At 38.0% G+C, this 24581-nt stretch overlaps 1 protein-coding gene across 1 annotated transcript in view; it reads right to left on the bottom strand.

Annotated features, from left to right (window-relative positions):
- The window catches only part of ube3c (ubiquitin protein ligase E3C), a 111999-nt gene that overhangs the window by 24228 nt on the left and 63190 nt on the right, over positions 1–24581 (bottom strand). The window contains exons 11-13 of the mRNA XM_048606079.1: positions 13282–13368; positions 7857–8017; positions 6512–6744 (exon numbers count right to left, since the gene is read on the bottom strand). Coding sequence (XP_048462036.1) covers positions 6512–6744; positions 7857–8017; positions 13282–13368 — 481 coding nt within the window. The remainder of the gene's footprint in view (positions 1–6511; positions 6745–7856; positions 8018–13281; positions 13369–24581) is intronic.

The raw sequence follows: 24581 nt of genomic DNA, 5'->3' as shown, positions 1-24581 counted from the left end.
GCCAAAACGTCAGCTTTCCTGCTCCTCTGATGCTGCTTGGCCTGCTGTGTTCATCCAGCTCTACACCAGGATTCAAATTCTGAACACTTTTTTGTTAAGAACAAATCACTGGATTAATGAGACTTTGTAGGGCAACTCAAGCAGCATACGTACTGGGAAAGAGTTGTGGTTAAACCAGTATTTGAAACATAAGTGCTTCTATCTGAAAGAAAGAAATAATATCAAACTAATATTCCACCTCATTCTGATTTGGATATTATCTTGTCACTTAAATGACAAATCATGACATTGTCTCTCAATGCCTGACGATGTCAATTAGCAAGCAACTTGCAGCATCTCTGCACATGCAAAGCATACAGTCCACATTTACATCAAATAACAGGATTATGTCCAAGTGATTTCTCAGTTGATTTAAATGATAACTGTAAAACTTAAAAGAACAGGCTGTTCCCAAGCAGAAAGCAGCATTAAGTTAGGAACCAGCTGTAAATCAAATTGAACTCTGACTTAATTACTTGAAATAAATTGACTAAAATTAGTCAAAAACAAGAAGTTATTTTGCTAATGATTCAACAGTCTCCCCAATTATAACTTTAAATTTACTAATATATTAACACTGTATTCATCTCAATCAAAACATCATCAGTTACTATCCCTGCCAGCACTAACAGCTTGCTTTAAGTGCAATACATTATAAAGAAAAAGCTGATTGGTTTGAATAGCAGCTATCCCTGACTTGTAGAATGAATAAGCATTCCTTAATTAGCCCATCAGGTTAAGTGCAGGCATTAACGGGTGCTTGCAAAACTCCAGCATGACATCTCTTTCCAAACACGGCCAAGCAGAATCTTCCATTAGCAATATTAATACAAGCTTAGTTGATCATTTTCATTCAATTAACTTCTTTCAATTAAATAGATAGCTTTGTTCTGATCCGAGAAAAGGTGGTGACAAAGGACTAACAGAGATAGTTGATGACTTGCACTGAACATTAGTGTGTTATGGGTCATTGAGAAATAAAACTATAAATCTAATATTCAATTTGGGAAATGCGTTTCCTTTATGCTTACGCCAAGTGAGCTGCTTCAGGTGACTATCATTTCCTGTTCCACGTCATGTACAATATATTTTCCAATAAAAAGTCATACATTTCTAACACTGACTTAGCATAGAATCCAACAATAAGGTGGCCCAATTACAAATTGACTCAATTTCATTTCTTTTACTCCTGTCTCAAATTCTTTTGATCTCAATTGCTGATTATCCTCCAATTGAAGCGTGCTTTGGAAAAAACACAACGCTGGAAAAACTGAGCAAGTCTGGCAGCAACTGTGAAGACAGAAAGTGTTGGCTTTGAGTCTGGTGTGACTTTTCTTCAGCAACGTTAATTCTATTTTCCTCTCCACATATACTGCCAGAGTTATTCCAGCATTCTCAGTGTTGGTTTTAGATTTCTAGCACCAACAGTATTTTGCCTTTATTCAAAACACGTTATATAGGTTGGGCTCAGATTAAGTGCATATTCTGTTCTGGAGACAGACCTTGGTTCCTAAAAGATGATGGAATGCCAATTAGCAGTTTGTGATAGTAAAGTAGTTCTGCTCTCTCACTTCTAACTCATTGTGAGTTATTCATTCAGCTCGAGCCACCCAATGTGCAGTGTTGCAATAATATACTGAACATGTGGGTAAACAAGTTAGAATTGTGGAAGCATGGTGGGGAGGCGGGCAGGCAGGCAGAAGTGTTCTCTAATCTGTGTAAAGTCAGCTGATTGCAACCCGAGCACCAGAGGGGTATTACTTTAAAACTTCAATACTCATGTTTTAAGAGGAAATAAAGAAAATTGTATCAGTGAAACTTGCAGTCTGCTATCTGGGACTAACAATTCATTTAAACAAAGTTTAAACTGGATTCTATGCAAAACAGGCTATGCCACCATCACATCACAAAAATATCCACAGCAAACTGCTACGTTCTCAAGGCCATAGTTTTGAAGGCATTTTTCCAGATAATACTGATACACTAACTGATGCCATGCATTGACAAACCTAACCCAAGTGAATTTGATAAACTATAGCCTTCAAGTCCTCTTCCTGCACAGATACCATTTATCTAATAGTTTTTCTAAATTTACAAGCTTTTGTTTCGATTGTATTTTGCTTCAGAGTGCATTTTATCATTAACAAATATCATGGAAAATGAAACAAAGCAGCTCAGGGATTCTCCGATATTTTAGCAATTACCTCTACCTCAACAATCGTAAAAAAAGTTATTTAGGCATTCATTGCTGTGAGGCAAGGCTGTTCACAAAACAACTTCCAAGTGGTACCAATGCTTACGAAATGAACAGAAATCTTTAATGTTCAAATCTAAATTTTAAAATGTTTTACATATAGCTTCTATGTAACCTTACAGTTACTAACTTCTTTGCATCATGAAGATTTATTCCTTAGTATAAAAAATTATTATAGGAATGACAGAAAATAGAGCAATTCAACAAAATTTAATCGCACAAGCGTTCTTTTCCCGATAAAATATCAATGTGAAGTTTACCACATTTAATACATCTTAGCATCTCCAAGAAAACTATGATTTAATGACTGTCGATAAAGAATCACGTAGACTTTCTGCTCAGATTGTATTTGGTCCACGTCTTTATAACTCGGGCTTGTGTTGCAGGGGTATTGCCTTTGACTCTAGACCAGAAGATCTGGGTTCAAATCCCACCTGCTCCAACGTGTCACAAACGTCTGAACAGAATGATTTAAGAGTATCTACAACTTCATAACTATAGGTGAATTCACCAATTTAGTGCAAAAACAATTTAACCATAATGGAGTACTTAAATATTCCATCATGTTCTGATTTAAGAGGTTAGAACATAAATCTTAATGGATTTGAGTTTGCAGCAGTAAAATTTGACAAAAATATACCCTATAGAAAGTAAGTGGTTGAGAGAAAGTGTTGTGATATTTTTATGTAAAAGAAATTGAACAAAATTGAAATAATGAAAACTCCTGATTATCCATTAAAAAATTAACTTTGTATAAATTGTTAGTAATTAGAGAAATAACACTGCAAAGAAGAAGCAAATTTCTTGATTTAATACTTTAAAAAAATATTTTACAGACCTTCATAATGCTGTATGAAAATTACAGCACATTGCAAATGCTCATCAGCAGTGTGGTCATATATAGGATGTGCACAGATTAGTATTCATTGAATTTTACACAGGTTATAGTTCAGACCAGATTCTATCATCATGCCTTAGCAAAATATATGAGTTACTTGAATGATAATCATATCTTTCCAGGAGGATAAAATGACCAGAAATTTACCTTTTAGAACACAAGTTCTTCCACATGAAATATGTTTCAGAGGTGACGTTCTATGAGCATGAGTTGAGTAAATTAATATTTGCGTATTGATTGCTGATACTGTCACTTGACTATCAATTGCATTGATACTGATAAATCTTCTAAAGGACATTTAAATTTCATTACAGAAACAGAGGGTAAACAGAGTTACGTTCTATTCAAAATGGCAGAATGGGCAAACAATCAACTCCTGTACCTAAGCTGAATTTTGCACTTTTCACATGAATGCATTTTGCTTCTTAACTAGGGACTTCCCAACTTCAGCCAATCCTGAAATAGTTAATATAAGACATACATCAGAGATGACGACCAGATCACCCTTCTGTTTGCCCTTTTCAGAAGGAAAGTACCTTGCAGTTACTGTTTCTCACCTGTTGGTGTACGTAAGGAATCAGGCATTTTGTGGTTCAGCATTTTGGCATTTTAACTGTACCAATATCTGGTTAGAAATACAAGCCTGATTGAGAAATAAGTAATTAATTAGATAAGACACGAATGTTATTCCTAATATTAAGACGCAACTGATAAAAAAATGTCTAAACGATAGTTTAACCACTGTAAAGGAGGCCTGGAAAGACATATAGTAATATCACATCTGGGAATGAAAACAAAATATTTATTCATAGGAGGAATATTGGAACCATCCAACTGATAAGACTGGCAATGATCATTGTCACGTGAAAACCATTTGAAACCAAGAGAAGGTAAAGAAATTAAACATCCTTTAACAAAGGATTATTTTCAGATTGTAAGAATATGGAAGAGTTGAAAGGAACATTCAGATTAAAGAAAGAAACATCTTTACTAAAAAAATCCTTTGTCAAAGGTTTTAGATTGAAAAAAATAAAAAGGAGAGGTTGAAGGAATACCAACATACAAACAAAACAAAATAAATGACTAGATAAAAGCTGAATTTCACAAAGGAATCTTCACTGAATAATTAAGAAATAATCTTAAATGATTCAGCATCACACGAAAGTGGGAGGAACCTACACAGAGGGCTACCACCCAACAGAGCAGTCCAAACAACAAAAATAAAACCTGTTCACTGAAATTTCAGCATTATTAGGGACACTCATTTAGAAATTCTAAAAATGTATTTCTCCTATCAGTCTTAGATAAAACAACTTCAGATGTTGACAGATATTCTATTCTTAGATATTGTTGGACATTTTATCGAATATTTATTGATATTCATAGAGTTTCTTGAATAGTTATACATGACATCAAACTGGATTATTTTAGGTTTGATGTTACACTTTTGATAGCCTGTCATACAATTATACACATCCACAAAGTGTATTTCTTGTTAATTTCTGCTCAAAATTAATAAATAGTAAATTATAATTTTAATAAATCATTTAAGTTTGTGGCTTACAATTGTAATAAACCCTAATATCTGACACACTTATTTAGATAGTATTTTCTGAAGTGAAAAATACCTCACCTTTAAAATATGTGGCATATTTATGGCATAGCTAAGGCTTATTAAAACTAAACAGACTATTTGGAGGTAGCTTCTTTTCCTGTGGGATGACTATCTAAATTTTTCAAACAAAAATATGCATTTGAGGAATTGGTTGGCTTGAACTGAGCAGACAGAACTCGGAGAAATACTCTAAGGGAGTTTAAATAAATCAATACAGCCTCAGTATGTAATTTTATAAGAGTCATTGAGACGTACAGCACGGAAACAGACCCTTCAGTCCAACTCATCCATGCCGATCAAATATCCTAAATAAATCTAGTCCAATTGCTAGCATTTGGCCCATATCCATCTAAACCCTTCCATCCAGATGCCTTTTAAATGTTCTAACTGCACCAGCCTCTACCACTTCCTCTGGCAGCTCACTCCGTACACGCACCTCCCTCTGTATGAAAAAGTTGGCCGTTAGATCCGTTTTAAATGTTTCCCCTCTCACCTTAAACCTGTAAGATACCTTCTAGTTTTGGACTTGCCCACCCTGGGACAAGACCTTGTCTACACACCCTACCCATGCCCCTCGTGATTTAACAAACTTCTGTAAGGTCACCCCTCACAGCCTCCAACACTCCAGGGAAAACAGCGCTGGCCTATTCAGCCTCTTTCCCCCCAGCCCTGGCAACATCCTTGTAAATCTTTTCTGAACCCTTTCAACTTTCACAACATCCTTCCTACAGCAAGGAGACCAGAAATTCACACAGTATTCCAAAAAAGTGGCCGAGCCAATGTCCTGCAACATGACATCCCAACTCCTGTACTCAATGCACTGACCAATAAAGGCAAGCATACCAAACACCTTCTTCACTATCCTGTCTACCTGCGACTCCACTTTCAAGGAACTATGAACCTGCACTCCAAGGTCTCTCTGTTCAGCAACACCCCCTAGGACCTTACCATTAAGTGTATAATTCCTATCCTGATTTGCTTTCCAAAATGCAGCCCCTCACATTTATCTAAATTAAATTCCATCTGCTACTCCTGGCCCCATTGGCCCATCTGATCAAGATCCCGTTGTACTCGGAGGTAACCTTCTTTGCTGTCCACTACACCTCCAATTTTGGTGTCATCTGTTAACTTACTAACCATACCTCCCATGTTCACATCCAAATCATTTATATAGATGACGAAAGGCAGTGGACCCAGCACCAATCGTTGTGGCACACTGCTGGTCACAGGCCTCCAGTCTGAAAAGCCACCACTACCCTCTCTTCTACCTTCAAGCCAGTTCTGTATCCAAAGGGAGAGTGCTTCCTGTATTCCACATGATTTAACCTTGCCAGCCAGTCTACAGTGAGGAACTTTGTTGAATGCTTAATGAATCTGTTATGACACAGAATGAAACATTTTAACATTAATTTAAAATTATTTAAGATAACAAGGTGTAGAGCTGGATAAATACAGCAGGCCAAGCAGCATCTGAGGAGCAGGAAAGCTGACGTTTCAGGTCTGGACCCTTCTTCAGGCATTTCTGCTCGACCTGCTGTGTTCATCGAGCACTACACCTTGTTATCTCAGAACCTCCAGCATCAGCAGTTCCCACTATCTTTAAAATTATTTGTTAGGTTTAAGATTTGACTGAGAACAAATTAGAAGTTGTGACATAAACATGTAAGGAAGTATTCTTTATAACTTACTACTCTCCAACACACACCTTAAAAAGCTGAATCCATCTTTTTCTCTCTGCTTCAATTCGCTGTTGCATTTCAGTATTGGTCCGCACGCCAATGCTCTTAAATGCCACCATGTACTCCTCCCGAACCTCTGGCTTGGTTTCTGGATATGCCAGATGAATTATTCCAAGGCAAGCATCCCGAAGACAACGGGATAATGTCACTAACTCGCTTAAAGTGAACGGCATCATTGTCGGTGGCTGCTGACCCACACCTAAGAAAGCAGAATTGCGACATTATGGTGATGCAGACCCTGTGTTTTTACTTTCAGCAAAAAAAAAAATCTTACATTGTCCTTAAAAGTTGATTTTTTTTGCATGCATTTGGACATTTTTCATTTTTATTCTTTACAGAATTGTTCAACATAATTTGTTTAACGATTTTCCTGCAATATGGCTCTCCTTGGAGTAGAGAAGACCCTAAGCCAAAGTGATAGAAGTGCTTAAAATCATGAAGGGTTTTGTAGGGAAAATGTTTCCAATGACCGAAGCTTCAACCAAAGATCTACAATGACTGGCAAAAGAAATGACAGGAGGAAAAATGTTTTCACACGAGTCTTTAAGGATTCGGAGAGCATTTCCTGAAGCACGACTTTCACTGTAATAACTTATTCAATGGTACTAAATTTAGGGTGAGCCAGAATCACTCAGTTCCAGACTTCATTGCACCTTGGTCCGAACTTAGACAAAAAGGCTTAATTTAACAAATGAGGTAAAAGTGACTGCTTTTGACATCAAGGCAGCAAACCTTAGAAAACTGAAATCAACTACAACTAGCTAAACTCTCCACTAGTTGGAGTATGCCTAACACAAAGGAAGATGGTTATGGCAGTCAAAAACCAATTACCCAGGCCCAGGGCATCAACTGTATGTTCCTTAGGCTATTTATTTTTAATGTATTTTTAAAATCAGACCGCCGAGGGACGTCATAATACACATTTGGGTGGGGGCATTCAAACCTGAGCCTCCTGGCTCAGAGGCAGGGACTCTACGAATGCACGAGAGCCCCTACAGATTGCTCAGCTTAGTGTCTTAGGCCCAGTCATCCTCACCTGTTCCTCCAAAGTCATCCAATCAATTCATTTTTTTTTGCTGGGGGAGCAGGCAGGGCAAGAGAAGAGGCAGAGGCAAGAACTGGTTTACAACTCCCCAGATAACATAACGGCATCACAGTCAGCTCTCCCAAATATTGCATAATGTCACTGAATAAAACTCTTTCATAGCAATGGACGTGTATAAATATTTTAGAGCATTTTAGCACCAAAGTGGTGGAAAGCCAACACAACGTATCTACTTTCAGCAACAAGGTTCTGCTTGCTAATGTTACCTCCTTCAGTCTGCTCTCCAAAGAATTCATTGTCATGTACCGAAATAAGGGAATGGCTAAAGAGGGAGCTGAAGAGGTAAAAGAGAGGTATGATCCGATGCGAGTCCTCAAGTGACATTGGAGATCCTCGAGAGATCAGTTGAAGTAATGAGACCATTGACCTTAGATACAAAGAAATATAGCATTACTAAACTAACTTCAGAAAATAATCAAGCATGTTTTCAAAATTTACATAGATACATAAAATGCAAACGTGAATGAAGTTAACTATGGATGATACTTCAGATATCAATCTCTCTTCACTTAACTATATACACAAATCAAAGTGAGGCACAAATATTTTTATCAAGAAAATATCTTTTCTATAATATTTATTGAAATAGTGTACAATTACCTTGCTCACTTACATGGAAGAAAATACAAATAGAGAAAAGAAAGCAATACATGCATAGAGATAGTAAGAACTGCTGATGCTGGAGTCAGAGGTAACATTGTGGAGCTGGAGGAGCACAGTAGGCCAGCAGCATCAGAGGTGCAGGAAAGTTGACGTTTCGGGTCAGGACCCTTCTGGGTAGCTTGCTACAAAGGTGTGCCATGTGACCTTTGCCTCTCCTCTACTTCAAATTATTCCACTACAGAAACACCACAGAATGGGCAATGCATTATTGTTCAGACAAGTCTGTCCTTTAAGCAAATACTCCCAGTATAAAAATCCCATTAAATGGTATGGAAGTATTTAAATATAAAGGCCACATTTCCTCTGATATAGAAAGCAATAGTTATGCCAATAGTCTTTGAGGACCCTTCGAGAACACACTCTCTTCCATTTTGTCTCGCTCTTACGTAAACTTGACAAAAATGAAGCACAGATCTGGTTAGTGACACCTCTTTTTGTAGAATGTATAGCAATCAAAAAGAATGGTTACAAGTTAAATTTATCCATAGTGTCATTTGATTCAGAACATTTGATAGAGAATTTTTTAATGAATAAAATTACATGTTAATTAATAGGGCAGAGCTCCCATTAAGAATGGATGTGGTAATCTGGGAGCATGCCAGGGCAATGAGTGGATGATTTAATGAGATTCCCTTAAATGGCTAGTAATGATTTAGCCTTTCAGAGAATCATTCTTCTTCCCATTCCCAAGTCTGAGCAGCAAGGACATTAAATTCAAAGATTTTGTCCAATCAATTCAAGATAGATTAAAAGCCAAACCAAAACTCAAGTGTATTATGCGTACCATTCTGGTTTCTAGAACTTTTGTGCTTCACAAGAATGGTAATGTCATAAATTTTATTGAACTTGAATTCAAGTTTGGGGTGACACTGAACTCCTAAATGCTATGATCAGAAAGTCTGGCCTTTCATAAGCAAAGCAACAAATGGTCACAGTGCTTGAAATTGTGTGGTGGAAACCAGGTGACCAGTGGAGAGAAAAAACCTGCGTCGTGCAGTGAGCAAACATACAATAATGATGACTAGCATTTATGTTTGAGCCACTGATGATAATGAACAAAGTCAATAAATGGTGCTAGTCCAAGATAAGGTTTGTGATGCAAATAAATTTTCCCTCTTACATATCAATTTCATCCATCGAATACCTCACTGGCGTGCATTAATTGATATTCATTGTACTGATTTCACATAAGCTTGAGGGGGATCAATTCTGTCGTGCACAGAACAAAGAGAGATCAGTTGGGCTTTTAAACTGCAAGAAATAATAACAAGACAAGGGGACAAGTCAACACGAATCATGGCTCTACCTCTCCATACATGTGCAACTTCCAACTGATCAATTTTCATGCAACTGATCTTGACAACATCACAAATCTGGTCTTGCATATCACCAATTGCTACTGCCCCACCACTGGCAGCTGTCCTTTCTTGCCTAAACCTCTCTGCCCTATCTACTACTACTTTCTCCTTTGAGAAGCTCCTTGTATACTTGTCCTAATAGCTCCCTGATGCTTGTCAAATTTTCGCTTACCAATACTCCTGAAAGATTTACAAATCGCAAGTGCTATAAAGAAGAAACAGAAGCCTGATATAAACCATACAACCTCTTGACCAGGCTCTGCCTTTCAACATGACCATAGCAGATTTTCTGGCTCAAATATACTTTTCTGCCCACTACCCATTTTCTTTAATTCCTCCAGGCAAGAAAAATTTCTCCTGGAATGTGGATACACTGTTGCAGAGCATGTCTAATCATAAAGTAAAGAAACTTCACCTCTTATTTCAAAGAAATCAAGCCCTCACCATGAATTTTTGTCCCTTATTTTCTAGATTCCCCAGCCAGGAGAAAGAATTTCTCAATGTCTACCTTTCAAGCCTCTTCAGAGGCTTGCAGGTTTCAAAAAGATCACTTCTCTTTTTTTCCCCAAATTCCAGATTATATAGAACCAATTTACTCAGCCTCTCATCACAATTCAAATGTCTGCTTTCAGAATTCAACAAACAAACCATCACTGTATTGCCTCCAAGGCAAGCATATCCTGTCTCAACTATGGAAACTAAAGCATCTCAGTTTTCCAGATATGATCCCAATAAAGCCAGATATAAACTGTAACAAGACCTTATGTTGGTACAAACAATCCCTTTGCAATTCAGGCCAACACAACATTTGCCTTCCTAGTTGCTTGCTGTACCTGTGTGCTGAGTGTTCATTGTACAAGTACATATAAGCACCTCTGAAGATCAACAGTTACAAATTTTCATTCATTTTAAAAAAATATACTGCTTTTCTGCTCTGGCTGCCAAAGTTAATAACCTTTCACTTCCACACATTGAAACCAATCTGCCAGCTCATTACCCACTCACTGACCCTATCTAGGTCTCAATGCAGCCTTGTTTATGTCTTCCTCAGCTTACATTTGATTGGAATCTTCAGCAAGCTTGAAATATTATATCACATGCCTTCATCCAAATCAGAAATGGATTCCAAAGAGTTGCGGTGCCACACTGATTCTTGTGGCACTCCACTAATCACAGCATGCCAGCTTGCAAGCGTACCAACTCGAAAACACTCCTCCACCCAACCTATTAATCCAAATTCCATGAGCCCTCACCTTGCATATTTATTTTTGTCATCTTTCCCAAATGCCTTTTGCATTTGCAGAGATACATTTTCTGGTTCCTCTCTATGTACCATACTGGTTACACCCTCAAAAAGCTTAAAATTGTCAAACACAAATGTGTGAAAGTATTTTGACTAACCGAACTATGATTTTCTAAGTGCATTGTTTCTATCTCCTTAAGAATGAACACTAGTCATTACCTAACATTCCCTGTTTTCTTGCTATGTTTTCTTCGATAGCAATGGTTACACCTGCCAAATTCCAATATACTTTTTATCTAAGTGTTTCCCAGTTTTACGTTAAGTGAAACATTTCAGTTTATCTCCCTATAAGTAAGTGACATCAGCATATAAGAACTAAATGGATGTGAATCTAATTATTAAGTAGCAAGTATTACTAAAGAGATAGCACAATAGCAGAGCAGTTCCAGTCCCTGGAGTGGAAATTCTGCTCCAAGTCGGAATGGATTTGCATCCTGGATAACTATTTTCATAGGAAACTGCTCACACAGAAATTAGCTGCAGCAGTTGAAGTTCAGTGTTCCAGAGCTTCAGCACCTGCTGGCATCGGTGCAACACATTTGTGAGGTTGAGGTCTTTGTGCATCTACAGATATGGTAATGCCTTGGCTAAGACAATGTGAGGAGGGGGGAGAAACAGGTGATCACCAGATAGTCAATAAGGAACAGTCAGGTGGGATCGAAGTCCTCCAAGTGCATCCCATCTTGAACCAATTTTCAGTTCTGAATACAGATCAAAGTGATATTCATGTGGGGAGTACAGCAAATGTCAGGTCCACGGCACCAGTTAGCTCAGCTGTAAAGAGAGACATGAAAAAGACGGCAAGAGCAACCGCGATAGGACAGCTAGGAAACTGTCAGGCATTTCTGCAGTCAGACATAAATCCAAGATGCTATTTACCTCCTTGGTGCCAAGGTCACGGAACGACTACAGAGTACCAAAGAGGAACAGTGAACAGTCAGCAGTCATTGCTCATATTGGTACCAACAAATAGCAAAAGGGATGTTAGGTAAGAAATTAGCAAGCATGAGCTCAATGATAGAAATCTCCAGATAACTCGCAGTATTCTGCACGAGTTTAGAAAGAGGGGAATAAAGATGAATACATGGGTAGAAAAAGTACACAAGGGAAGGTTTCAGGTTTTAGAATATCACTTTTGAAGAGACAGGACTTGTACAGCCCAGATGGATCGCACCTAAACAGAGCTGGGTCCAATTATCTCATGAGATAACTTGCTAATGCTTTTGGGCAGGGTTTCAAAGAACTAAGCAGGGATGTAGGAATAAGAAGATAATACCACAGAGGACTATTAGAGGAAATAGATAGCACAAATGCAGGAAATACCAAGGTGAATTCACTGTAACAGGGAAAGTAATAAAGTTCAGAATAGGGTTCCTGTATGTTGCATGTATCCAGCCCACTTGAGTTTGAAATCCTCTATCAGATCTCTTCTTAGCCTCTTAAGAGAATTTCTCAAAGGAGAAAAATCGCAACTTCAATCTATTCTCGTAAGTGAAGTCTCTCTGGAACCATTCGTCTAAATCTCTTCTGGACTTTCTCCAGCGCGTTCCCATCCTTCCAAAAATGTACACAATACTCCAATTGATGTCTAACAAAGTGTCTTAAACAAGTTGAACATCATCTCCCTGCTCTTATGCTCTATGCCTCTACCAATAAAACCGAGGATACTTTAGAATGCTGTAAGAATCGCTCTCTCAAGCAGCCCTCCCATCCGAGCACATTTACACCCAACTCTCTCTGCTCCTGCAGTCCGTTTAGAATGCATCCCAAATTATTCTTTCAATATTCTTCCAATCAAGACATATCACCTCATCTGTCACCTATCTGCCCACTCCTCCAATTTGTCAATGTCCTTTTGGAGTTCCACACTATCCTCCTCACTGTTTACAAGTCCTCTAGGTTTAGGGTCATCTGCAAACTAATCACTAATATTTATCAGCAAGAACAACTGTCCTAATACCAAAACCAGGGAACGCAACACAACTTGTTCTTCCTGCTCGTCAATAGTTGTTACAACATTAAAAGCCTCTTTTAATTCAATGCTATCTAACTTCCAGAGTAAACCATGAAAAGATCTTTCTCGAGTTGTTTGTTGAAAACTGTTTTTTTTTTTTTTTTAAATATTTCCTACTACTAATTTACCACTGTACCTCTAGTCTAATAATTCATCCAATCTTTTAAATAAGAAATAACTACTCATCACGTGTGACGTAAGTGCTCGTCAGCATAACTGGTAACATTAAACAATGCTCTGTTCAAAGATGCTCAACAGTGAAGATTGCTGGACATGCAGATCTATATTCTTACCCGGTGATCATTTTCGTTGTGACAGAGGTGATCAAATTCCAAAGATGTCGCATGAATCTTGCGTTGAAAGCCAAACTATACAGAAGTCTGGAAGCAACCATAAAAATTTTAAGCAACATGCCCAGATTAAGACAGTATGCTATTCCTAAATTTCTGAAGTTAAAACTTTTGTTCAGTGCACCATCAACATAATCATCCACTATACATGACAGCTTACAATAGCAAATCATTGTTTTCTCAAAAAAGCAGGGAGTACAATATTCAAAAACACATTTTGCAATATATTGAAAAGGGGCAAGTTAAAAAGTTGACAAGTATTTCTTTCATGAAAATTTAAATTTTGGAACATCACAAGGGGTATGAAAAACAGGTTTCAATAATTCGACATCTGTAAAGCTCTTCAATATATTTGAGGACAGTAATGGCATTTTTAAAGCCATGTTTACTTCCTTAACTAGAAAATAAAATTCTTCCAAGATGTAATTTTGTAAGTGCATCATTTGCACATTGCTACTTGTATTGAAATGCATGATTTGGTTCAAACAAAAAAAAAAAAAAACCAAAAAACTGCAGGTGCTGGAATCTGAAAGAGAAACAGAAATTGCTGGAGAAACTCAGCATGTCTGGTAGTACCTGTGGGGAGAAAGCAGAATTAATGTTTCAGGTCAGTTCTGAACAAGGATCACTGGACCCAAAACATTAACTCTGCCTTCACATCATAGATGCTGCCAGACCTGCTGGGTTTCTCCAACAATATCCATTTTTGTTCCAAATTTTAGCAATTCCTTATTTCCTTCATCTCTCTGTTTGGATCAGTAAATGACAACACATTTTCCTGTTCAATGTCTTGGAAAATTCAACATAGTTTATACTTGGTTCTAACACTTACATATATCAAATGGCAAGTGCAAAGGAACATAACTGGTTTTGTAGCATTTAAAATAATTCATTGGGTGAAGGGAAAGAGTTTAAGGCTTCATGACTGATGTAGAAAAACTTGTGAAGGTTAAAGATATTTTATTATTTGGAAACTTGGGTTCTAAAGGGGACAGAACCATGTATAGTTTTAAGTTTGTTTCTATATTGGGAGTCGAGGGAAATGAATGTTTCAGTTTCATATTCGATGATCTCAATGATTAGTGATGGATTATCTGGAAGTTTATTTACATGTACTTAAATCAGGTCTTTGTAAAAGACCCTCAGGTGAACAGTTCAGTGCTTTCACAAACAAGTGTAGAAAAGAAAAAAGATTGGGCTGTTGACTAGCTACAAGGTGATCCATGACAAAGAAGAACAGAAATAAGTTTCCTTTTAGAAAGGCAGAATGCATCAGGTCATTGAGTGCACACTTTTCTTTCAAATAGAAGCATATCATTCCAAAACAAAAGGTCTGCAACATCTCAGTTTAGCAATCGCCAAAACGGCACATCTTCAAAAGTGGAAAGGGTCATCAAAAAAAGTCTTCGGTGTAACTTGGTGTTTGCACACACACAGCTTATGCAGCCATACACAAAGGTAGCCATCAAGTTGAGGACAATGCTGGGTATGTTTTTACCCCTCCCTTCATTCAGAGTTTTGTACATGGTGGCGCTGCAGATGTTATCTATTTTTGACCTCCAGGTAAAGTAGAAGATGGCTCACATGACCATTCAAGCCCAAGATCAGGGAATGGACCAGACTTGCACCTTGTATACCAACACCAAGAGCACCTCACACCTGATGAGACCAGGTTCTTAACCATAATGGAGAGGCAACAATGCTCCCATATGTCAAGTTTTGCCTTACCTTGGCAACATGCTCCTCCCAATTTTTACCACAAGCTTCAAACCATATTCCCAGCACTTCCAGATAATTCATCCAGACAGTGAAGGAGGCAAGGACTGGTTGGCCCTGTTCCTCAAGAACAGAATTTTGTTCTTGCCTTTGTTTACCTTGGTTTCCAAAACCAATTCAAACAGGTCGCAGATGCTCCTGTGTCTATGGAGCAACAACAATCAGAGCAGAAGATGGTGACAGTGTATGCACAGGGCCTCCACTGTTTAGGATAGTCATCCCTGTCAAGCTTGTGTTGAGGTCCCACCTGCTGCTAAACAGTTGGACCTTGCTGTATTATCTGACTTTCATGCAAAGGTTTGCATTGAGAAAACACCTTTGACCACTTAATGCCTTAAGGTCTGTGGGAAAAGGAGATCACTGATTCTAAACAACACATTAAAGCCACAAAAATGCAGCGAGAAATGCCACTATCTAAAACCTTTCAACCAGGGTTTACCAAGAGGCTGGAAACTTGTACAACACTTCAGGCTATACGCTTGTTCTGGAACATATCTGGTATATGTCACATGTATTGGAAATGAACTGAGACACCCAAGAGTGCAACATGCTCAATGGAGAGAAATTGTACTTTGCTTCTTCCAGAATGTCTAAACTTGGAGTGATTTTGAATGGAGTTTTAGATATTTCATGACTAAAGTATATACTTGCAAACAAAAAAGGCTTTGAGACTTTGACTTCACATTAAATGCATGAAGTCTCAAATCTGTCTCAAGCAATATAGGGGAAACACAATTATTGTCAACAATACGTTCGCAACAATTTCAGAAAAATATTCCAGCAAACATCAGAATAAACTTGTTGGAACTAAGCATCGAGCATAAGAACACAAGAATCAGGAGCAGGAATAGGCCATCTGGCACTTTGAGCCTGCTCTGCCATTCAATAAGATCTTTTCATGGCCTCAGTTCTGCTTACCCACCCTCTCACCATAACCCTAATTCTTTTACTGTTCAAAAAAAATCTTAGCTTTAAAAACATGAAATGAGGAAGCCTCAACTACTTCACCGGCCAGGGAATTCGGAACCCTCTGGGTAAAGAAGTTCCTTCTCAATTCAGTCCTAAATCTGATCCCCCTAATCTTGAGGCTATGCCCTCTGGTTCTAGTTTCACCCGCCAGTGGAAACAACCTCCCTGCTTCTATCTTATCTATTTCCTTCATAATTTTATATCTTTCTATAAGATGCCCCCTTATTCTTCTAAATTCCAATGAATATAATCCCAGTCTATTCAGCCTCTCCTCATAAACCAATCCTCTCAACTCTGGAATCAACCTCGTCAATCTCCTCTGCATCCCCTCCAGTGCCAGTGCATCCCTTCTCAAGTAAGGAGACCAAAACTGCATTAAGTACACCAGTGGGGGGCGGGGGCGTGGATGGAGGGGTCTCACCAGTATGCTATACAGCTGCAACATGACCTCCTGCTTTTTGTCCTCCCTGACCTCCCTTCTTCATGACCTGTTGTACCTGCAAACCAAGCTTCTGTGATTCATGCACAAGGATACCAAGGTCCCTCTGCACAGCAGCATGCATAACCTCAGTTACCAGTGAAATGATCAGAACAGAACAAAAATCAAAAATAAGAACAATCGTTATATGGCCTGTCAACCCTACCCTGTCATTCATTATAACCGTGACTGATCATGGGCTTCATCCCTACTTTCCCTCCTGCTGTCCACGATTCCGATCCGGATCCTGATCCTGGGAGTTAAAAATCTGCACCCGAGTCAGATTCAATGACAGCAGATCCACAACTTTCCAGTGTAGAGAACTCCAGAAGATCCAGAGCATTGAGTCAAGAAATTTCATTACCACTCATCCTGAAACTGTGCCCTCTTGCTCTAAATTTTCCGGCTGGGAGAAACCAAGTATCAATCCTGGCAAGCCACTTCGTGATCCTGAATGTTTGAAAGAGATCACCTCCCATTCTTTGGAGGTCCAAGTATATAGACTTATATATACTCCATCTGTCATTTTGGTCCACTTACTTAAATCGGTCATGATCACTTTTCAGCTTCTGTGTCCTCCTCAATGCTTGCATTCCCACAGTTTTGGATTGTTAGCAAACTGTCATACTTGACTCCAAGTCATTAATAGAGATTGTAAATAGCCAAGGTCCACCCCTAATCCTTGCATTATTCACTAGTCACAGCATGCTAACAAGAAACTGTCCCATTTTTCTCTATTCTCTGCATCCTATTAACCAATCCTCTGTCCATGCTAATATATCATGAAACATTCCATGAGTCCATATTTTGTTTATTGATCTTTTGTGAGGCACCTTTCAAATCCCTTTTCGAAATGCAAGTACACTCCATTTCCAGGTTGTCCATTAACCACCCCATCAGTTACATTCTCAATCAAGTTAACATGTACACCAAATAGAATTGCCCTTCCTTACGTTTACTTGTTTTAACTGTGTTTTTCTTAAAAGGGATTGTTACAACTTACCTAAAATAGATTTGAGGAAATGTGTCAGGTAAAATGGCCTATAGTTCATATTTTTCTTTCTCCTTCCTTTCTTAAAAGGCATTACTACATTGCAGTATTGCTCATAAAAGACAGTTTAGGATTAAGTTGGGCTCTCAGCGTCACACACTTGCACTTTCCGGAAGTGACATATTCATATACAGAGCTCTGATTTTACTGACAAAATGAACATGTACACACACCGCACCTGTTTCAACCCACTAAAAATAGGTGACACTATCTCCGGCTCATTGCTCAAGACAACGCCTCAACTAAATCAGTCAACCTACCTCATTTCAAATTTAAACAAAACTTGGCTATTAACTACCAGTCATAAGCTAACTGGTAAATTTTCCATGGCAACACTTCCACCGGAGTCCACTTGCCAACCAGTTAGCATCTTCCTTTTATAGGATATAAATGTTGCTTTCCCTTTACATTGGTATTCTTGTGAGTTATTGTAAGGAGTGCAAGTCAAATGCCTTTTATTCAGAAACCTATTTGTGCCACTCAGCTTGCACCAAAACACTAATGTTACTTCTGCTAACTTCCAATCTTCTGGGATCATTCCAGAATTGAGAGTTATGTAAATCATTGCCAGAGCTTACACAATTGCAGCTGCTCTCTTTTGAAACTCAAGTTGTAAGCACTCAACTTGTAAAAGACTTGAGTTCCTTAAGCTTGCCTAGCATTTTTCTCTGCAGACATTAATTGCCTTAATTTGCTTGTATTCACCTCTATTTCTGGTTCCTAGTAGGTGTCTTCTACTGTCCCAACAGCCAAAATATTTGTTCAACATCTGCCAATTCCCCATGACAATTTATTTGTAATTGTTTTATGACTGCCTTCCTCCTAATACACTAATGAAAGGTCTTACAATGTGTTTTTAAATTCCTGGTTAGTTTACACATTTTTCCCCTCTTATCAGGCTATTGGTGATCCTTTGCTGATTTTTAAAATGCTCCAAGTGCCCAGTCTTATTAACCTTGGCAACATTAGAAGCCTCTTTGTAACTATTGTGTTCTTTGGCTTCCAAAAGAGACTAGAGATGGTTACTTCTCACTAAGTTTTGGTTTTTCAATGAAATGTATTTTGGTTGAACTATTTTGAATTTTCTTTAAAATGTTTCTCACTGCTTATTTAACTTCATACCTTTTAGATGGTTTAGCCAAACCGACTGAGCCTACCTCATACCTTGGTAACTGACTAAGATCTGTTTTGTGTTTCAAGTATGTTGTTTTCATATGCGACTGTGACATCACTATGGTTTGGAGAGGTGTACTTTGCCCTTTTTTTAAAAAAGAGAATTTGAGACAGAGGTGGTGAGCGGTCTGTTCCAAGCGAATAAAGTAAACACCTTGAGGTCTGGGACTCTTTTCTTTTAAATTTGGAACAATAGAAGGAACAAGAGGAGGTGGGGTCAAGCTCACACAGAAACAGGATTTTAGTTCAGCTTTCAGTAGCTGTTGGGATTTGGAGGCCACTACACATCTCGCCCTGCAACAAAAAAAGCTTAAGTTTGATATTCTTTGTACCTGGACTGGGGAACTGCATGTGAGACAATCTATTTTACTGAATTTGCCTTTGCCAAGGGTGTGTTTATGGGATGTTACTATATTGGAACAGTTGCTGTTTAGTATTGAATAATTTATAACTTTAAGTTTTCCAGTAGAGTTAGGTCATTCCAATTCTTCATTCTGCTGTTTGTATTTTAACTATAGTTAAAATACAAGAGTGTTTTACTTCAACACTGGTAGTTTGACCAATCGGATGGCATCTGAAACACAATGCCTTACATTCGTGACATGAAATTAAACAATATTATGATCGCTATTTCCTAGTGGATTTTTTCCCAATGAAATTATTAATTAACTTTATCTCATTCCACAATATTAGATCTAAAATAGTTTTAGTTACACTTGGTTCCACAACATATTGTTTCAGGCAACTGTCACAAACGCTTTCCACAACTTAGTTTTCACATTGCATTTGCCAATTTCATTTTCCCCAGTCTCTACCAGGATTAAAAATTCTCCGCAATTGTAATGTCCTAGTTAGAAGCTCCAGTAATTTCTTGTTACTGCACTGAACAGGAGAACTACTGTAAAGGGGTCCTATAAACAATTCCCTTCAACTTTTTCTGCCCCTTGCTATTTCTGATTTCTACCCATACTGGTTCTATCTCCTGATTGTCAGGGCCAAGATACCTACTCACTAAAGTCCTTCCATATCATTCCCTATCACTGTCGCTCCTCATTTTTCATTCTTATCTTTTCAAAATATGTTATATACTCTGGAATATTTATTTCCAAATTTGTTTACTTGTTTATGGGGAGGCAGTGGCAGTAATAACCTCACTGGACTTGAAATTCAGAACTCCATATTCTCATCCTCTGGGAATTTGTGCTTGAATCCCATCACAGCAGATGGTGAAATCTGAATTCCACAAAAATCTGCAATTAAAAAACTAACAAAATGATTATGATGTAACCACTGTTGATTGTCATAAAAACCCACCTGGTTCAGTAGTGTCCTCTAGGGAGGGAGATTTGCTGGGCTTTCTTGATCGGCTTACATGCTATTCCAGATCCACAGCAAAACAGCTGTTGCTTAACTGCCTTCTGAAATGGCCTAGCAAGCCACACAATTCCAGGGCAATTAGCAATGGGCAATAGATGCTGGCTTAGCCAGCGGCATCAATATTCCATGAATGAATGAAAATGTCCTTTTATGGTGATTATATCTGAAACATTTATATCTATTTGTGCCTCTAGTTCATGCTTCATATTGTAGATGCTCCAAACATTCAGGTAAAGTGACAAATTATTTTTCTACTGCTATCCAAGACCTTACTCTCTGATGCACTATCACCGAACAAATTTATCTCTTCCTGCCCCACTCAGCTTATTGTTACTTATATTGATGTACTTTTCTAAACCTATGTAGATGCAAATTTTAAAAAAATGTCGTCATTTGTTGATCGGGAAACTCTACCAGTAAAGACATGTAAATCCTTTTCAATTCAACACCAAATTTGGTACCGGACCCAAATTCGATTTACTCCCTTTGTACTGAATACACAAAAATGATTTTGTACATAGTACATTTTTAGCACCGAAGCAATGGAAAGCAACAGTTATAACACTGCCGAGTAACATATTAAAAACATTGAAGAGTAAAGTTTAAAATGCTGTTTGCACAGCTAGTTATGAGAGGAGCAGCAAGTGGCTCTTGTGACAAGACCTCAACTTTAGGCTTGATCACTTATTACAGAACTTGCCAAAACAACCTCACACTCAATTATTGTGGCATAAAGAGCCAAGTCACGACAATGCAAAATATTCAAAATCAGTTTAAAATTATCAAGCAAATGTACAAACTTCTAGGAGAAGTACAAGTAATCTTCCCCATTTCACAGTTTTCTCCAATTCAACCAATGACTTAACTTCTGAGACCTACTGGAACTTAAATAAATAAAACTAAATTCAAAACGTACAGTACACCCAAACACCAAAAATCGAGCATCACAAAGCAATAGAATGTAGGTTGAATTCCATTCATACTCTAGCGAGAAAACAATGATTTTGACTACTTGCAACTCATGGCAGCCAAAACATGTCATCTTTTAAAGAAATAAAGACAGAAAATGATGGTAATATTCAGCATGTTAGGCAACACCTATTGGGGACAAAGCAGTGTTAAATGGCTTACCTTTCATCAGTACCAGGAGAAGTTAGAAATTTAAGAGTTTACAGCTTTTTAAAAATTCAAATCTTTCCATCATGATTTGACTCTATTGTTTGATCATTACAACTGCCCTCTCCTCCATTATATACAAGTACCACTGTTTCAAAGTAAGAATCAGCATTCCTGAGTTTACTGGTGTTCTCTCAAACTCTTCCATTTTGTTGCTTGTTAATTACCATACTCATGTGGTTTCAAGCTCTGAAGAATTGAAATATTAACTTGATTCTTCTCGGTTTAGTAGCTTACAGGCTGTTTATTTCCAATACTTGCTATTTTTATACCAGAGGGGTTTTGGACTGCCCTCTGGAAATCAATCCCTGTCTATTGATTCACTTCATATTGACTTACAGTGATTGCCAATAGGGGGGGATATGTGCCTTAAAGGACAAGAAATACTGAACGATAGAGGCATAGGATGCTAATCAAGGGGCTCTTGAAATTCACAACTTATGTTTATAGGACCTCCGGTGCTTCTAGAAGTAATTGAAATAAAGCAGGACACCAAGCCATATAAGGAGATATTAGATTAGAAAACCGAATTGTTTTGATACAAATACCTACATCCTTAAATGACCAAAATCAATACTAATAAAGTTGAAAGATCTAACGAAAAAAAACAAAATTCTTTTGTAAAATAACATTTTTGCTATATAAAAAGCAGGAAAAGGACAAAGTAGGTGAAAAATGTAGTGACTCATGGCCAATTAATTGAAGACTATAAATAAGTTTATAATGAAGGATTTTGGGCCATTCTACTGTGCTGATTCTCTGTAAAATTGCTGATTTAGAGCTAGGCATTCCACAGGAAATGGCAGCTGTGCTCATACAATTACAGCCATGGTCTTGCTTTCTCCACTTCAGTAAACACCTTTACAAAGAGTTCACTAGTAAACACTAGTAGTGTGATGATGCATTTAAAATCAGTGGTTATTACCCAGGGAGGCAGGTTATTTGCAGCAATAAATGCATACATCCCAATTCAGCAGCAGCAATGTTCTTGAAACCTCACATCCTGTCCTTGTGTAATTAGTCCACAAAAAGCTAATTATCTTAATCGAGCATTGACAGTTGCACTGATATCTTACTTCCTCTGGCAGCTATAAACACTCCTAAACTAAGACAGCAGCTAATAAGCTTTCAGTACATTATTTACATTCCTGTTTTGCAATGAACATCATTGAGCACAACACAGGATTGGCAGAAGTATTTATATCTCTTTTATTGCAAACATTTGCTCTTTAGAATGTTTCTTTCCCCCTAGGCTGGGGTTATTCAAAACTAGAGAACATATTTTTTAAGGTGAGAGGAGAAAGATTTTAAAAGGGATTGGAGGGCAACATTTTTCACAGAGGGTGTTTCATTTGTGGAATGAACTGCCAGAGGAAGTGGTAGTTGCAGGTACAGTTGCAACTTTTTAAAAGACATTTGGACAGTTACATGAATAGGAAAGGTTTTTAGGGATATGGGCCAAACTCAAGCAAGTGGGACTAGTTTAGTTTGGGAAACTTGGGTCAGCGTGGATGATTTGGACCGAAAGGTCTGTTTCCATACTGTATGCCTATGTTTCAAAATTTCTCACTGCAAAAAGAAATCTGTATTTGTTGCTGCATGTGTCTCTCTGGACTTCAGGATGGCGTGAAAATGCTTCAAGTTTTAATACAAAATTACTTCATGGAAGGATAATGAACAGAAAGGATTAAGACTGCAATTCTTCAATGTTTGTTTTGGGTTCATGAAAATTTTGAATTTAGCAGTTTTCTGGAGCTACCAATTTTTTCTGGATCAGCATTTTAAATTTGTGTCAAGACCTCACACGCATCCTAACTCTGATTTCCTCCAGATCCACTTCCCTAATATCCATGCACCTCAATTCTAGTTGTTTCTGCTCCACCAGCTGTAAAGGCTGTTTCAGCTATTATGTCATTGGTCTCAGATTCCCTTCTCTTGCAAGGGATCTCCAAACCCACTTTCAAAAGATCATTTTTTTTTGTGTTGATTGAGGCCAATCACCTCAGCCCTAGAATGTCACTAAGTGAGTTCTACACAGTAGTGTCCTTGGATTAGCCATCTTCAGTTGTATCCTAACATTTTGTCCATCAGAAAGGTCATGCATGAGACTGGTTACACTGTCTTCAGTTCCATGAGCAGCTTTTCAGGTAACAGCAGTCCACACCCATTTGCAACAAGTCGTGAACAGCAATCAAGCCCAAACTGAAATAGCAAGTTATTTCTCTGCCTGACAATAGCCATGTCCAGCAAGTGAAGCTAACCAACACCTTGAAACTGAAAGCTATTACCATTGCTGAATCCACTGTCCTTAACATCCTGAGGATCACCATTGACCAAAAAAACTGAATTGACCCAGCGACATAAACAAAGGGGCAACAAAAGCAGATTAAGGGGCTGGAAATGCTTAGTAATTAACTCATCTGACTCCCAAGCAACAAGGAACAAGTCAGTGAGATAAACTGTTTTCCATCACGTGGTTGCAAATAGCTGCAACAACTCTCATGAAGCTTAATACCATCCAGGTCAAAGTAACCCACTTAATTGGCACCTTAAGTTTTCAGCTCCTCCACCACTCGCACACAAGCACGAGGGAACTGCCCAAAGCAAACAGGGAGCCGAGAGTGGGCAAGAACAGGCACAGAGGCGGCGGGGGGGGGGGGAGCGGGGAGTGGAGAGCGAGTTTAACCGGAATACGAGATTCTATTTTTTTTTGAATTCTGAAACAATAATATTTTACAGCTGCTTGAAGAACAGAAATGCCCTCCACTTACTGTGTCATTTGACAGACAGCATCTTAAATAATGAAGTGACTTTTTTTCACTATTGACTTGAAATCAAATTATATTCCGAAATCTGATTTGGATATGAATGCTACCAGTTGAATTAAGGCAATCTTATTGAAATAGCTAAACAAACTAAACATTAAATCAGATATACAGCATACACACAAACCAGATGATTCGGTGCAGTGACTTCTGCTTTATGGGAATGCTAATTGAAGATTTAACTGCTGTACTGTAGACATGTTAGAAATTTTATATAACCAAAACTGCACAGAATGTAGCTATAAAAAAATACCAGCATGTGCTTATAGGAATTCTTGATTTGTCTCAGAAGGAAACAAATTTTTTTTTTTTAGCCATTTCTCCCATGTCAGTATTGGTAAGAATCTGCCAATGCATTTTTAAAAAATATTCCATTTGACATCTTCTTGAACACCCAACCCTTAACCACAGTTTGTTC

Source organism: Rhincodon typus, chromosome 2, assembly GCF_021869965.1.
Source record: "Rhincodon typus isolate 14 chromosome 2, sRhiTyp1.1, whole genome shotgun sequence".
Classification (NCBI taxonomy): domain Eukaryota; kingdom Metazoa; phylum Chordata; class Chondrichthyes; order Orectolobiformes; family Rhincodontidae; genus Rhincodon; species Rhincodon typus.
The sequence above is the reverse complement of the archived record's forward strand: the minus strand, read 5'-3'. Positions and strand labels throughout refer to the sequence as shown.